The sequence below is a fragment of the Grammomys surdaster genome, unplaced genomic scaffold, assembly GCF_004785775.1.
Source record: "Grammomys surdaster isolate TR1022 unplaced genomic scaffold, NIH_TR_1.0 256, whole genome shotgun sequence".
NCBI classification, from domain to species: domain Eukaryota; kingdom Metazoa; phylum Chordata; class Mammalia; order Rodentia; family Muridae; genus Grammomys; species Grammomys surdaster.
The window spans coordinates 596071-613550 of NW_021604697.1; the positions used below are offsets into that span (position 1 = coordinate 596071).

Genomic DNA, 17480 nt, shown 5'->3' on the forward strand with positions numbered 1-17480 from the left:
TCGCTCCATTAATGTGTTCAATTAATGCATGTTACTGAGGAAAGTTAAAGAAAAACGAAGTTCTGAGATACAGCTCACAGTGAACCTACTGTATCGTACACTGTTGTGTCCATCAGATGCACAGCTTCAGTGTGCAGGCTAGAGAGTCTGAATGGTGGAAAACACTTGAAATATGAAAGGAAGATGGGAAAGTGAGACTGATACGTGTATTAATAAGTGTCCAGGTGATTCAGCTAGGCAAAGAGCAGCTGATATAGTCACCTAGGAGTTCCATAAGATGGGATTTATGTATACACTCTATTATATTAATATGATGTTAAGTCTTCCGAATTCAGACTGTAGAGATACAAAATGTCTTTGTGTAACTCCAGATGGAAGGAAGCGACAATGACAGCGTCTGTAGACAGGTAAGACTCTACACGGAGAAGGAAAAGAACAGCTCTGGAGAGGAGCCACAGGACACCTTGGTTCCTAGCTTGGACGGCTTCCCTGTGGCTCCCACTCCAGCATCCTTGACACTGTGGCCACCCTTGCCTCCCCAGCATGTCCTAGGAACTTCTGTAAATTACAGGGACAATTTCTCTTCGTTTCTGCTGATTCAGACGGTTATTTTTCAAAGTACTTGCTTGAATTCTGCTGGGTTGTTCCGAGCTAGGCTGAGCCTGGGTGTGAATTCTGAGACATCAGGTCCACGGGAGAGACCTGCTTGTTGGTGACTTTGGAGCTTCTTCTGTTCAACTTCCTCCCTGTTCCTCCTGGGAAAGGTGTTTCATTCAGGTCCTATCTGGGTGGAGAATAGGGTCTCAGCATGGTGTTCACTCTAGCGTGGTGCTCAGGTGTTTTCCTTTAGGATAAGTGTAGTAGGATGATGTCCAAATAACAATGATGGTAAGATAACATCAATAGCCCTCACCATCTCAGTATGCTGTTCAGGAGAGCCCTGTAACCCTCACAGTTACCCCTCACAGCTGACTAGTGTCCTCTCATTGCCGAGGAGAAAATAGAGGCATGGAGGAGGGGGGTGACCCTGAAAATAAGTGCTCCTACCCAACATTGTCTCCTTTATTCACAGGACTCCTTGCCCCCTTCTCTACCATTCTGGCTCTCCATCACTTTTGTAAAATCGCTCTAATTTTCCTCTAGAGTCTTGGGAAGTGCTTTCTGTGAGACCACATGTGCCTCTTTGTGACCCTCACTCCAATAGCCATGTGAGCCTAGTGCTGTTAGTCAGAGAAACAGCAAGGGTGAGATGGCACCCCTAGGAAGCACACAGTGAAATGACAGTCCTTTCCAGTCAGTAGCATTCTTTGAAAAACAGCTTCCCAACCTCTTGGCATCTCAGTATTATGGTTATGCCATGTAGTTGCAAGAGGAGAACTGGGGTTAATTGGGGCCTTGTATCAGCACATACTGCTTTATTAAAAAAAAAGAATAAATTAGTAAGTAGCAGAGTTGGTAGAAGTAGTAAAGATTTAAATACCCATATCTTTCCTTCTGAGAAAAGTGGGTTAGTTTTCTGGTGTGGCTTTTGTTTGTATAGACTTGAGGGAGTTCCTTCAGAACAGAGGCAGCACTGTTCAGCACATCTGCTCTTCAGTGCTTAGTCCAGCAAAGCTCATTGTCTCCTTCCAGTGCATACTGAGCACATGTTTAAGAGATCTGTCTTGAGAGGTATTGCATGACGAGTCTGCCTGGCTATTACCTGTCAGGATCTGGTTCTGCTCTCTCCCTGGTATCCACTTGTAGTTCCACTGTTCCTTCCTCAAAGCTGGTTGTAGTTCTATCCAGGACATTTCCAAGAGGATGAACTCTTTTTTTTTTAATAAAAAAATTTAATTTAATTTTTATTTATTTATTTTTAAATCAAATTGTAATTTTTACTTATTCACACAGGGGTTATAAACACAAAAAGGCAGGATATGGGGTAGAGGATGACACCGTGGGTGTTCATGGGGAGTACAGATATCTTTCAGAACAGGGTATTGGCTGGGTGAAGGTTCAGGGGACAGGTCACTATGACTCTGTCTATGATTCATTTGTTCTTATCTAAGTTGGTACTATCTGCCAAGGCTACCTATTTACAAGGTCTATGACTACTCAGGCTGGTAAATTTCCACAAAAGCTGCCTGTTTACAATAGCTTATAGCCATCTGTTTCAATGTTTTTCCACAGATACCCAAGACTTTGTGTACGACAGGCTTATTGCTGATTTTAGGCCTATGGCTGATTTTAGGCCTTCAGTGTATAAGCAGGGATGCCCCTGACATCTCCTCCCTTCTCTAAGTATAGAAGGGCTGTGGCGATTCTAATCTTGTGAAGGTGGGGATAGAGGCCTGACCTCCAGTAATTGAAGGGGACCTTGTAATGGTTCCAGTCCCCCTGTTGTTGTGTAGTGAGGCATGAGGGCCATACCCAAAAATTATTTCCTCTCTCTCTCTCTCTCTCTCTCTCCCTCTCTCTCTCTCTCTCTCTCTCTCTCTCTCTCTCTCTCTCCCCTGTTTTTGTTTTTGTTTTTGTTTGAAACAGGGTTTCTCTGTGTATCCCTGGCTGTCCTGGAACTCACTCTGTAGACTAGGCTGGCCTCGAACTCAGAAATCTGCCTGCCTCTGCCTCCCAAGTGCTGGGATTAAAGGCGTGTGCCACCACTGCCCGGTGAGGATGGACTCTTGAACTGAGGATTTTATTCCTTTGCATGGCTTCTTCCATAGGGCTCCTGGAACATGTTTATCAGGATGTCTGTCTAGTTTTTATGTTTTGATACTTGGTTTTGATTCTTTCTTTATTCTCTCATGGCAGTTTGTTTGTTTGTTTATTTGAGATAAGAACCTATTCCCTAGCTCTGGTCTGCCTGGAGCTCACTATGTATTCCAGGTTAGTCTCAAATTTGTGCCCATCCTCCTGCCCCAGCTTCTGGAGTGCTGGGATAACAGGCACATGTTACCATGCCTAACCCATGGAATCTTCATCAAGGTCCTGTCTACATTATCAATACTAACTCTTCTGTAGTCCAAATAGCAGGCAGATAATTAGCTTCAGAGACAAACATTCCATGAGTGTTGGACAGACAAGGAGGATTTAGAGTACTTTTTAGTAACAGGGAGACTTGGTTACTTTGGAGTGAAGGAACAAGTAGGGAGAAAGCTATATTGGAGCTTGTAGAGGACAGGGAGGCAGAATTGATGATTCTTTCTTGTTAACACAGTTTTTCCAGAAGAGGGGTCCATGAGCTTCAGGGTTATGTGGATAAAGAGATGTAGAACTGATCAAAAGGTGTTTGTGTGGAACGTTCTGAAACACAGGTTCATGAGGAGAGTGATAAAAATTACTCCTTCAGTTTCATTGGCTGATCCCTATTTACTGCCTTCAGGGAGGCTGTGAATCTGGACCAGGGTAGACAGATCCATCCCTTAGTTACCTTCCAGTGTCCACCTGACTCTCCATGTCCATCAAGGGAGTCATGAGGACAACTGTTCTGAGAAATGCTCAAGGTAATAAGCAGATAAACAATATGATTACATATAATCGAGTTTCAAGACATTTAGTTAATATGTCTTCAGGAAGGAGATATATTAAGAACACATTACAGAGTGGTGTGTTTTGAGGAGCTATTTTAAGGCTAAGATGGGGCAAGCAAGAGGAAGGGGAGAGAAATTTAGGTAAACACAGAACAAAATGTTGTGGATGGAACAAGTACAAACTGGATAGCAAGCATGTGGAAATGGTATGTGGAAATGGTAGAATTAATGTTGAAAGATGGAGGGTGGGTCAGAACACTGGGGGCAGGATGAACAGAAGCAGGTATAACTTCGATTGGTTCTTAAAGCACATTGCCACAGAAACTGTACAAATGAAACACACAGGGACAGAAGCTATTCTAACACCCTAGCCACTAGCCTCTAGGTGAACTTTCTCTTGGGAGCTCAGCAGTTCACAAGTTCACATCTATCTCTGTGCCTCTGCATTACACTCAAGAGTTTTTTTCTGTTCTTTCAGCACTGTAGTGAGCATCATGATTCACAGCAACATCACCATCATCCACCCTGCAGTTTTTGTGCTACTTGGCATCCCTGGGTTGGAGGCTTATCACACCTGGTTGTCTATACCCCTGTGCCTCATGTATGTCACTGCAGTCCTCGGAAACAGCATCCTGATAATGGTCATAGTTACAGAACGGAGCCTTCATGAACCCATGTATTTTTTCCTCTCCATGTTGGCCATCACAGACATCTTACTGTCCACCACTACTGTGCCCAAGGCCCTCGCCATCTTTTGGCTCCATGCCCACAACATTGCCTTTGATGCCTGTGTCACCCAAGTCTTCTTTGTCCACACAATGTTTGTGGGGGAGTCGGCCATCTTGTTAGCCATGGCCTTTGACCGCTTTGTAGCCATCTGTGCCCCACTGAGATATGCAACAGTGCTAACATGGCCCATAGTTGGGAGGATTGCTCTAGCCATTGTCTTCAGAAGTGTCTGTATCATCTTTCCTGTGATTTTCTTGCTGAAGCGACTGCCATTCTGCCGAACCAACATTGTCCCCCATTCCTACTGTGAGCACATTGGGGTGGCCCGCTTAGCTTGTGCTGACATCACTGTTAACATCTGGTATGGCTTTTCAGTGCCCATCGTCATGGTCATTGTGGATGTGGTCCTCATTGCTGTGTCATACTCGCTCATTCTCCGAGCAGTGTTTCGTTTACCCTCCCAGGATGCTCGGCACAAAGCTCTCAGTACCTGTGGCTCGCACCTCTGTGTCATCCTCATGTTTTATGTTCCATCTTTCTTTACTTTACTGACCCACCGCTTTGGGAGAAACATTCCCCGACATGTGCATATCCTGCTGGCCAATCTTTATGTGGTGGTGCCACCAATGTTGAACCCCATTGTCTACGGAGTGAAGACTAAGCAGATCCGGGAGGGTGTGGTTCACTGGTTCTTGGACATCAAGACTCATTGTTGTTCCTTGCCTTTGGGATGACTGGTCCCTATGAATCTTGATACCCAGCTTCACCAAGGAGCACAGGTCTCCTGGACAGAGAAGATTGTCTTTTGTTTCCTTCTCCACCGCTCTGCACATCTCCATTTTCTAATTGGCCCTCCTTTCTCTTACTCATGTTTAATGTTTGGTACCCACTTCATACATTTGTCCTTAAAAACCAGAAAAGATTGACTGTACATTTCTCTGATAGGAGCATTTGACTTTCTCATAACTGATGTATCACAGGAAGTAAGGCTATAAACTAATGAATATAGTTAAACATATTTAATATATAAAGAGGATCTGCATTTTAAAGTCCTTAAGATGATTTTTTTTTGTTATAGAATCAGTAAGCATGGCTTGGTAGCTCATGCCTATAATACCAGCACTGAGGAAGCTAAGGCAGCAGGATTGATCTGGGTTTGAGGACAGCTTGGCTTAGTCAGTTCAAGAAGTACCTGAGTTATAAAAAAACAAAAACAAAAACAAAGACACCCCCCCACAAAAAAAACCCTCTGTCACAAACACCAAACAAACAAAACAAATAAAATTTCTTTACTAATATCTATGATGCTATGTGTTTTTGAAAAAAAAAAAAGAAGGCCACATATGTCTTTATCCCTTCTGGGAAATTGTCTCATTCTTTAAACTTCAACCAGAGAACTACTTTGTCTTCAGGGTGGTGGTAGCTCACACCTTTAGTCCCAGCACTTGGGATGCAGAGGCAGGCAGGGACAGGGATCGGGCATGGGTCTGAGGAAACTACCTTCTCTGTCAAGTCTTCCCTACTTTCTCCAGGCAAGCCATGGCTCCTACTTTTGCTTGCCTAGTTCATCTCATAAAAATATCTACATGTGCAGAATTAGTTATAGTAAGTTGCTCATTTCTTTGTAACCAGAAGTGACTGATTGGTGATTTGAATATGCTTGGCCCAAGGAATGGCACGGTTAGGAGGTGTAGCCTTGCTGGGGTAGAAATGGCCTTGTTGGAGAAAGTGTGTCACTGTGGGGGTGAACTTTGAGAGAACTTTCTCCTAGCTGCCTGGAAGCTAGTCTTTTCCTAGCAGCATTTAGATGAAGATGTAGAACTCTCAACTCCTCCTGTGCCATGCCTGCCAGGACACTGCCATGCTCCTGATGATAATGGACTGAATCTCTGAACTTGTAAGCCAGCCCCAATTAAATATTGTCCTTTATAAGAGTTGCCTTGGTCATGGTGTCTCTTTACAACAATGGAAACCATAACTAAGACAAACTGTAAATGCTTTGAAACCAGAAGAGTATGTGTCTTTTATATTTATACCATTACGTGTGAAAATATCTGGCATTAAATGGGAAGTAAGTGAAAGTATGATGACCTTCCTGAACTCAGAACATGAATCTCTACGATGCACTGAAATGGCCAATAGCATCATTCCATAAAAACAGTGATGGTTTAGTGTCACCAAGGTAAGTCAGTTGCTGCATGTAACTCTTACTTCTCACACCTTGACTCTAACTCAGCACTGGGCAGGGAGACATAGGACATGCTTGACTCTTCTACCTGGATTCCAACAGCCAGTCTGTTGTGTTTTATGGAATGATGTTTTTGCAATAATGTGGTCAGACTAGCGGAATTGTAGTACTCTATTAGGACTCTTGTTTTTGACCCCTGCTCCTTCATACTTATCTAGGAAAGCTCATGTCCATTTCTGCAGTTAGCACCTGCACTGTGGACACTATGTTCTTGTCTCTATTCTAGAATTTGTTTAAATTAGGGCTATCTCACAACTTCACCATGCAGGGAACCCTGGAATCCTCTCAACTTCTTCTCAGGCCTGCTCTTCAATACTTTATTATCAATACTACTAATAATGAAATTTCTGCTTAGTCATGTAGGAGATATTTGGAGTCATATAAATTTTATTTGAATCTTGTTGGTTTCTATTATTTTCTGTGTGCAAACCTGGAAATTCACTTTTTCACCTATACAATGGGAACTATGTGGTAACACATGTAATAACTATGGATACTTTTGTAGAGCTATTGATGGCTAAATTAGATAATCCATAAATATACACATATATCACTTATATAATCCTCAGCTCATATTATACAGCAACTATTTTACTAGTGCTGAGTTATTTGCTTAATTATATTATTATTTTTAACACTGCCTCTGCAAATTAATAAAAAACTTTATCTTATTTACCTTGTTTTGTATTAACTTTTCTCTTTCTTTCTTTCTTTCTTTCTTTCTTTCTTTCTTTCTTTCTTTCTTCCCTTTAGATAGAATTTCTCTCTGTAGCTCTGGTTGTTATGGAACTCACTTTGTAAACCAGGCTGACCTTGAACTCAGAGCTCTGTCTGCTTCTGCTTTCCAAGTGCTGGGATTAAATGTGTGCACCACCATACCCAACCTTAATTTCTTAACTGAATTAATGTTTTATATCTTTTATACCTTAACCTAATACAAGTGACTTTGTGTTAAGCATTGTAAAGGCATAATACAGCAAGTGCTACTTTCTATCAGATTCTCAGAGGATCATTCATTAATTGCAGAATGCTTTCCATAGAATATTCTGTAGCTGTAGGCATGGAATACTGGTGTTTTGTAGTTTGATGTTCCTTGGTTAAATAAGGGTGGAACATATTGACATCTTTTGAGTTGTGCACATGGCTGTCCAAGAGAAGATACCATTCATAGTTTTTCATTTCTGTGATCACAGGTAAATGTTTCCATGTCCACGTAATTATTGTTGACTACATAGCAATTTACATTTATAATATAATTCAGTATTTCTTTAAAGTCTGGAAATTAGAGTCAATCATAAAGTAAACATTAGTTTAATAATATGATCCTGACTTAATATTCTATCTCTATTTTCAAACATGTCACTGTATAATAGTTGATTAAAGTAGAACATAGTAAGTAGTTTTTGTAGGGGGTGGTTCTGATATTAAGGTCCTGTTCCCCAATTGGTTCTTGATCAATCAGTAAAGATGCCAGGGGCCAGTTGCTGGGCAGAAAGAGAAAGGTGGGACTTCTAGGTCCTCACAGGCAGGCTAAGAGATGGAAAATTTTTTTTGCCATGCTTTAGAGGGAGAAAAGGTGACTAGCTATGTGAGATCTTGGGCAGAACAGCCATAGGCCACTTCCCCAGGCAGGAGATTGGGAACACAACTAGACAGAGGGCAGTTTTGGGTTGTTGAACAAGGAGAGGGTAACTGAGAAACTGAGCATCTGTTGAGGACATATCTGGGATGTTGAGCTGGGAGTGAAAAGGACATGCGATAGCCATGAAAGGCTTAGAAGAACCTAACAACTAAGCCAATAAACCAGGCTGAAATGTGTCTGTGTTTTTCATCTGTAGATCCAGTATTCTCTGGGTATGGGCTGATAGTGTGGTCCACCCAGAGCTTAAAGTAGGGTAGCAAAAACTACATGCTATAAGTATTAATGATGTTAGTGATGACTGTAATGATGTAGCTATAAAATGGTCCCCATAAGAGGTTCATGGGATAAAGACTTGGTCTCCAGTGCAGTATATTTAGGTAGAACTTTTATATATACATATACATATACATATACATATACATATACATATACATATACATATACATATACATATACATACATATACATATACATATATATATATATATTTTAAATGCATATATATATGTATATATATATGAGAGAGTGTACTGTCACTGTCTTCAGACACATCAGAAGAGGGCATTGAATCCCATTATAGATGTCTGTGAGCCACCATGTGGTTGCTGAGAATTGAACTCAGGACCTCTGGAAGAGCAGTCAGTGCTTTTAACCACTGAGCTATTTCTCCAGCCCAGAAACTTTTGCTTTTAATTAGATGAGATATTTTTTCTTCAATTTTAAAAAATGACTCATTTATTTAATTTTATGTGTATGAATATTTTGCCTGCAGGCATGTATGTGTATCACATGCCTGCCTGGTGCTAACAGAGGCCAGCATAGATCTTCAGATCTACAGGAAGTGGATTTATAATTGGTTGTGGACTACCATGTGGTTGCTGGGAGTCAAACCCACGCCTTTTCCAAAAGCAGTCCAGTCTCTTATCTGCTGAGACAGCCATCTCTCCAGCTCTCTTAGGTGAGAGGTTTGAGATGTGATTGGATTACAATGGCTCTGGTTTTATCAGCGGATTCATCCACTATGGATTTATAATTTGGTGGAACTATTGGGAGGTGGCAGAGACCATGTCTTACTCATCACTACAGTTTTAGCATTTTAGTATAAAGCTAAATTTCTCTATGTGTGTGTCTTTCTCCCTCTCTTTCTCTTTTACTTATATGCTCTTACATACATGTCCCTAGTTCCTTCTGATCTATTGTTTCCTCTTTAGTCTACAAATGTCTATGCATATTGAAACTTTGTGGGTATAGGTGGAATCTAAATAATCTACACATTGAGCAGCAGCATCTCCAATTCACTGATGCCTGCGTGCTGGTGATCTGGAGTCATCAGCAGGTGTATGTGCAGAAACAGTAGGAAGGATTCTGCTGATTTCTGAGCTAGTGATCTCTGGAGACTGGCTCTGCTGGGGTTTGCTTCTATCTAACCAAACCAGATACCGTCTACAGAACGCTGGGGAAGAAGTTGTCTCCTGACCCAAAGGACTCTAAGATGAGGTACAAATATGATCTCACTCTACTCCAGAGCCTATGCCACATGTGGAGAAAGAACTTTCTCTTCAGCTTGGGTAAATTTCTGGGCTGTTTGGTTCTGGGGTTTTTAGCTTTTCTCTGCCTGATATAGATTTCAATAGGATCTTTTATGTCATCTGGGGAGTGAGCTATACTAAATGTATTCATTTTGACATTTTGTTCTGTTGTGCAGAAGTAGGAATAGAGTTATCTTTTTCCCTAGAATATTAAAGTAGCTTAAACTGTTGAAATACTGAAAGCACACATATTAAAAATTACAACTTTGGGTTGCTTAAAACAGTTTGTTACAGAATTAGGGTTCACTATAGTTTTACTGACTTTAATAGAAATTTACCAAAGTAATTGAAAAATAAAGAATTAGAATCAATTTAGTCATTATTTCTTCATAAATGCGTGCATATGGGTTTCTATTTTCTTCTCCTCTCATGCTTCAGATATGGCTCAGTATTGTGTTGTCACACACTGACCTGTATTTCAAATTTTGATCCTTTGTTCATTGTGGAGTTTTACTTAGTTTTTTGCTAAAATATCATTTCTCTTGTTTGGTGGCTTTTTTTTTTGGTACAGAAGACAAATTCCTCATTCACTTTATCTTAGGTGACTCAGCATCTGCAAGCCCAAGACATAAAATGACCCTTGAATTCTTATGTGAACTTGAGACAGAAACATTTTGTGTGTATTTGTATGTATGTGTATATGTGTGTGTTGGATGTGCACGTGTGTGAGCATGCCATTGTACATGTGCAGAGATCAGAGGACATTCCCAACCCTGTTCTGTCACTCTCTGCCTTACTCCCTTGAGGCTGTCTTTCCCTGAACCTTGAAGCTAAAGCTAGGCTAGTGGCCAGCAAGCTCCAGTGATGCTCTTGTCTCCCACCTCCATAGTGCTGGGACCGTAGACTTGAAGGACTATGCCTGGCTTTTTAAATGCATAACAAGCACTTTTGCAACTGAGCTGTCTTCCCAGTCCTTAGATTTTTATTCAGAAACAGAATTAAAGACAGTTCCTGTGTGCTCAAGCCAAAGTAGATTTGGGTTTTCTGTTGCTTGTAATATAGTGTAGTGTGCCTCATAGACAGAAATCAGATTTTGCATCTTGATCTATGACTAGTTTTTATTTACTTAACTATATGTCCTCATTGATACTTCTTTGTGTGTGTGTGTGTGTGTTTGAGTGTGTGTGTGTATTTTCATGTGTGTAGAGGTATACATGTGTGCATGTGTGTTCATTAGTGTAGAGATCAGATGTCAACTTCAGTTGTTTTTCCTCAGGAGTAACATTTTTGATAAGTCAGAGACTTTTACTGAGACCTGGGGTTTCCTGAATAGTGAGGCTGGTCTCTAGCAAATCCCAGTGATTCTCCCATCTTTACCTTTAAGCAGTGGTATCACAAGTACATGTCAGAACATACAGCTTCTTATGTGGGTGCTGGAGCTCAAATCAGAACCTGAAGTGCTTTACAGACAGTTATCTCTCCAGCTCTTAGATATAAATACAAGCAAGCAAGCAAGCAAGCAAACAAAAAACTGGAAACAAAACATTTCATTGCAATATAGGTATCCTAACTTACTACCCTAAGATGGTTATGAAGTTATACAGCTAACTTGATAGTGTAAGTATGTAGATGTCTGTAGATTCTCTTGCTGTTGCTATGATTTCTGAAGGTAGATGGCAAAAGTTACTGAACAGAACCTTTGCAGAGTTAAAACCTTTAAAAGTGCTGAGCCATAGTAGAGCATGTCTTTAATCTCAGCACTCCGGAGGCAGAGATGGATGAATCTCTGAGTTTGAGGCCAGCCTGGTCTACAAAGTGAGTTCCAGGACAGCCAGGGCTACACACAGAAACTCTGTCTCTAAAAACCAAGCCAAACCAAACCACCACCCCCATCACCCCCCATCCACTCAAACCTAAAAAACCAACCATCCAGCCAACCAACCAACCAACCAACCAACCAACCAGCCAGCCAACCAACCAACAAAAGACCGCAAACAAACAAATCAAAAAACAAAACAACAAAACCTCAAATCAAAACAAAAGCAAGCAAACAAACAAACAACAAGAAAATACAACAATAAACATTTAGAAGCTGTTCTCAAGTTACTGTCCACAGTGGCCATCGAAAGTTACATGTCTTCAAAGGGAGCTATTTTCCTTATATTTTTAAGAGGACATATTTTATTTCTTTAAACTTTATGTGATTTTCATTTCTTTAAATATTATGTGATTGAACATCTGTTCATATGTATAGACTGATTTTATTATAGTATATATTGTCCATTTAGATTCTTTGCAGGTTTAAAAATACTTCTTTATTTTCATTGACCTTTATTATTTCAGGACATCAATCTTTTTTCTATTGCAAGCATTGTATATATCTTTATTCTAGAATTACTTTTTTTTTTATATCCTCCACTCTGCTTTTACAAAACTGTCAGTCATTTGTTACTTTCTATGGAATTTGGTTCTCTTATTTTATTTAGACCTTTCAAATGCCAAAAATGTTTTATCTTAAAACACTCATTTTAGTTCTACATATCCTTATAGTTTTGCTGTTTAGGCATCTGGAATTTCTGTTTGTTTACCTAACAAGTTGGGAAATAGTCTTTTTCTCTCACAAAAATAACCTAGTCAAATATCCCAATGTCATCAACTGAATAGATTAGATCTAATTAATAGGTTAATAGATTAGATCTCCATTAGATCGGAAGTGTAAGTTCCAAATATATTTCCATTGGTTACTTGGATTTCTGTTACGTTTATCTCTTCACTAACAGTAAGAGGGCTTCCTGGGTGATAATGTACAAACTAGGGGATTTAGGGGATTTTCAAAGTAGAAAGATTTGTTGTAGGTGAGGAAAGTGCTTGCCAAAAGTGATGAAAACTGGAAAATTCAGGTTCTGAGTGGAGAGCAGGTAACACTGTAAATTAACCTTGACACCATGTCTAAAGCTGAAAAAAAAAAAGAAGAGGAAGAATGTAGGATTGTGGAGGGTTTTCTATGTTTAAAAGATTTTGGCTTTACCCTATAAGTTGATAGGGTTATTAAAGAAAAACACAGGGACTAGGAAGATGGCCCAGTGGGCAGGAGTGGTTGTGAAAGGAGGTGGACCTGGGTTCAGTTTTCCAGGACTCATACAAATAGTTGGACATTTCTGTAAGCATCTGTAACTCCAGCACTGGGAGGTTGAACAGGAGGTTTCTGAGAGTTTGGTGGCACACACACACAGACACAAAGACACACAGACATACATGCATACACACACACACACACACACATGAACACAAACCGTACCCCCATACCTCACATACACCAAAACAAAACAAACCACAGTAAGCATTTTGTCACCAAGGCTGTATCAGATCTGCTCAATGTAAAGGGGTAAGGATGTGAGGCCTTGCCTAGCATAGGAGCAACAGGTGAATGATCAAAGCCTGGAAAAGAGTTAGGTGGAACACGTGTGTGTGTGTGTGTGTGTGTGTTCCAGACACTGCCGAGGTGTGGTCAGGAACACTTGCTTGTATCTCAATGCAAATGTGGGAAATGGAGGAGTAATGTTATTCACTTGTAAGTCACTGTGATGTTTGCTCACCGCCTACCAGAGCTCACAGCTGGCTCTTCCTACTGTTTCTCCATTCTTCACAGGAAGAATTCAAAAGCAAACATGCTTGGAACTAACTTCACCATCATCCATCCAACTGTGTTCATCCTACTTGGAATCCCAGGGCTGGAGCAGTACTACACCTGGCTTTCTATCCCTTTTTGTCTCATGTACATTGCTGCAGTCTTGGGAAATGGAGCCCTCATCCTTGTTGTCCTGAGTGAGCGCACCCTCCATGAGCCCATGTATGTCTTTCTATCCATGCTGGCTGGCACTGACATTCTCCTGTCAACCACCACTGTGCCTAAGGCCTTGGCTATCTTTTGGTTCCATGCTGGGGAGATCCCCTTTGATGCTTGCATTGCTCAGATGTTTTTCATCCATGTTGCTTTTGTGGCTGAGTCGGGAATCCTTCTGGCCATGGCATTTGACAGATATGTGGCTATTTGTACTCCTCTGAGATACTCAGCTGTATTAACACCTATGGCAATTGGAAAAATGACCCTGGCCATCTGGGGACGGAGCATTGGGACCATTTTCCCTATCATATTCCTGCTGAAGAGGCTGTCATACTGCAGGACCAATGTCATCCCACATTCATACTGTGAGCATATTGGTGTAGCCAGATTGGCCTGTGCTGACATCACTGTCAATATCTGGTATGGTTTCTCAGTGCCAATGGCTTCAGTTTTGGTAGATGTTGTACTCATTGGTATTTCTTATACTTTGATCCTCCAGGCTGTATTTAGACTTCCTTCCCAGGATGCCAGGCACAAGGCCCTCAACACCTGTGGTTCTCACATTGGGGTCATTCTCCTCTTCTTCATACCATCATTTTTTACTTTCCTTACTCATCGATTTGGCAAGAACATCCCCCATCATGTGCACATTCTTCTGGCAAATCTCTATGTGTTAGTTCCTCCCATGCTTAACCCAATCATCTATGGTGCTAAGACCAAGCAGATTAGAGACAGCATGACTCACATGTTGTCTGTTGTGTGGAAGTCTTGAGAGTGGTCACAGTTCACAAAGCTGTCTCAGTTTCTCTTACCAACAGGGAGAGAGAGAGGGAGAGGGAGAGGGAGAGGGAGAGGGAGAGGGAGAGGGAGGGAGAGGGAGAGAGAGAGAGAGAGAGAGAGAGAGAGAACTTGCCAGTGAGTTCCTACATTCAAGAACGGTGTTATCTGTTACAGAAAGCAAATGAGTACTAGAGTACTAGAATAAAATCTCTATGGATTCAAATCCTGGTTCTATTTCATTTTGATTGTGAGCCATGGGAGTTCATGTCTTTTGGAAATTTAATTATAACCTATAAAATAAAACTTCTTTGCCTATGTTCTAAGCTCTTTGTGAGGATTAATTTGAATATACGGACCACTTGGTATAATGCCTGGCATTATATACGTTCTTGATAGCTGTAATTTGAACTTGAAGCATAGTGATTGAAAAAGATAATTTTGATTTTATTTATATGAGATGTCCAGAGGCCTCTCTTCTCTCTCATGATTGCCTGTTCAGATTACACCATGACCGTCATCTTTTTCAGCATCATGGCTGCCATCACTACACAGCTCCAGTAAATATAAAAGTAGGTGAAAATGTCAGAGTACCTTGAAGTACACCAAAGTGTTTAAATACGTTAAGGTTGAGATTGATTGTATTTATACATAAGGGAACTTGATCATTGTTATAGATAAAGAAATCCACTTCTTCATCTAGCAAGTGAGTCATATGAGACAGCACAGACACAATCTATAGAGTGCTGAGTGTCTGAGCTGAATGCATGAACAAAGAATAAATATAATCAGATCATACTGGTAATATAAAAGTAAATGGTATCTAACTAAACATTCTGATTTGAGGTCCTTTAGAGTTTTTCCCCCTCATCAGTTGTCCAGCTTTAAACCTGACAAACCCAGTTGTCTGGCTTTAACTCCCATTAACTACGATGACTACCTAATTAATAATTCCAGCTTAGTCTTTTCCTTTGTTATCCACATTCATGCATTCATCTCTTTCTTTTTCATAACTAAATTCCATCCTTGACAGTTTCATGTACTATATATAATACATTTGATTGTTTTTACCCCCATTTTTGTTTTAAGTTTAAAAATGAAAAAAAAACACACATGTATGGGTATTTTTGTCTTCATGTGTGTCTGTGCACCATGTATATGCTTTGTGCCCATAGAGGCCAAAAGAGGGTGTTAGATGCCCTAGAATTGGAGTTACAGATTGTGCAAGCTGGGATCTGAATCCAAGGCCTCTGTAAGAATGGCTGGTATTCTTAACTGCTGAGCCACCTCTCCAGCATCTCACTCCTTATTACATTCTGTCACCTCCCAAATTCTAGTCCATTTCTCATACCCAGGGCTACTTGTGTTCATGAGTTCAGAACTACCATGGAGTGTGGTGGGCTCAGCAGTGTAGATAGCCAAGATTCTAGGGAGAGGGCCATCACTGTCTTCAGTTGGAGTAAACTATCTCTTGGCATTTCCCTTTTTGTGTCTTGCAGGCATTTCAGAATAAACATGTCTACATTAGAAAGGCAGCTTAAGCTACACTGTGTAACAAATCATAAAATTTCAGGGGAATTAGCAAAAGAAATGTCACTGTTATTTCATTTAAAATGTTGCTTGTGGCAGTAGGAGCTACTCTTTGTGTAGTGGCTGCTGTGGTAAATGTATCATCTTTAGTCTCACATTCTCACCTATAGTCTCATGTTCTTGAACATGCAGTCTTCTTCCTGGTGCCAAAATGTTGGGTTAAGAGTTATAGCAGTTCTTTCTTCCCCATTCTGAGTCAGTGTCTCACTATGTAGCCCAAGTTGGTCTTGAACTCACCAGGTAGACCGGGCCAGCCTCAAATTTGCAACCTTGAGTGCTGGGATTACAGCTACCATGCTGGACTTTATGTTGATTTTTAATAGTTCAAATGTTTTCTTAGTCAAGCTGTTGGTTTCATTGGTAAGATATGTTTATTAGATCCCCAGGAGACCTCTCATGGTTTGATTCCATGGTATGCCAATCAGTACCTCTTAATGTCTTCTATAGACATAATTCTTAACTTTTCTCTATTTCTCTCTTGATAGCCTTTGTGTTTACTTCTGTAACTTACTGGAGGATAATTTGTAGTAATAACGATTTATTGAGACCTTTGCTGTTAATTGCCTCATATGAAGTATTTATTGGGCACAACACTCATAACACAAACTTCTCCCTAAGGTATTTTATTTAATGAAGACGTTTTGTTGGGATAGTTTTGCTTGAAGCTTTGAAAGAACTTATTGTGAATGGGAAAGGTACAACTGGCTTTTGCCAGTGTTGGAGATGAATCAGTACAACAAACCAAGAACCGTGCACAGAAGAGTCAGATTCTCCTAGGACTTGCAGAGTTATTTCCAGAAATACACACAGCCTTGTCCACACTTTTATTTTAGCTTCAAGAAATGCACTTCAGACCTCTGACCTGCAGAACTGGAAGAATGTAAAGACATATTGTTTCAAGCCATTAAGTCTCCAAGCCACCTTGTTTCCTGCTGAAAAAGTGACCAATTATTTATGTTTTCTTCTCATTTAGCTACCTCAGAAATGTAGCCAACACACATTACCAACCTTTTCTTTCCCAACATATCTTCTGCTGGTGCTGTGAGTTCAGGTGGTCTGATCTCACGGGGACACCCCTGAACCAATCGTCTCCCTATTACCATTAAGCTCTCTTCAGCTTCTGTCATAATTTGGCAACTGTTAAGATTTCACACCCACTAATTGATTATTCATTCACTTACTTCCAGCCATGAACAGGGAGAGAAATTACAGAACACACAATCCTGTTAACCTCCAGCCATGCAGGATAAAAGTTCTTAGGAAGCTATGAGGGACTTTGTAATCTCACCTCTAGATGGGGCCACACGACTGGCTATCATCAAGAAGTACAGGCAGAGGTAATTAATAGGTATCTCTTTCACATTAAGGTCATTGAGTATCCTGCAGATTCTCTGTGACCTCTGGAGGAAGACAGCAGCCCTTAAAGTGAAAGGGTTTTAGAAGTCCATTAGAGGCTCTTGAACTCACCCATCCTTGTTTAAGGGCTGACTACTTGTAGCTGTGCTTCAGTTTTTTGAAGTACCAAGAAGTATTATTTTACTAACAGGAATTTCAAAGGATGGGGCAGTTGTAGTATGAGCACCTTAACACTACCCACAGACATAAC

The 17480-nt window shown here is 40.6% G+C and overlaps 2 protein-coding genes across 2 annotated transcripts; both read left to right on the forward strand.

The window, feature by feature from the left end:
- The first annotated feature begins 4006 nt into the window (after nucleotides 1-4006).
- On the forward strand, nucleotides 4007-4978 carry LOC114627668 (olfactory receptor 52B2). Its single transcript, XM_028775551.1, has one exon. The coding sequence runs from the start codon at nucleotides 4010-4012 to the stop codon at nucleotides 4976-4978; it is 969 nt and encodes a 322-aa protein (XP_028631384.1). The 5' UTR covers nucleotides 4007-4009.
- Nucleotides 4979-13266: 8288 nt separating this feature from the next.
- Nucleotides 13267-14299, forward strand: LOC114627678 (olfactory receptor 52B2-like). The gene has a single exon (XM_028775563.1). The coding sequence runs from the start codon at nucleotides 13332-13334 to the stop codon at nucleotides 14277-14279; it is 948 nt and encodes a 315-aa protein (XP_028631396.1). The 5' UTR covers nucleotides 13267-13331; the 3' UTR covers nucleotides 14280-14299.
- Nucleotides 14300-17480: the final 3181 nt, after the last annotated feature.

What these genes read in the sequence shown, in the direction of transcription:
- LOC114627668 (XM_028775551.1), top strand. Translation starts at nt 4,010, where the DNA reads ATGATTCACAGCAACATCACCATCATCCACCCTGCAGTTTTTGTGCTA.
- LOC114627678 (XM_028775563.1), top strand. Translation starts at nt 13,332, where the DNA reads ATGCTTGGAACTAACTTCACCATCATCCATCCAACTGTGTTCATCCTA.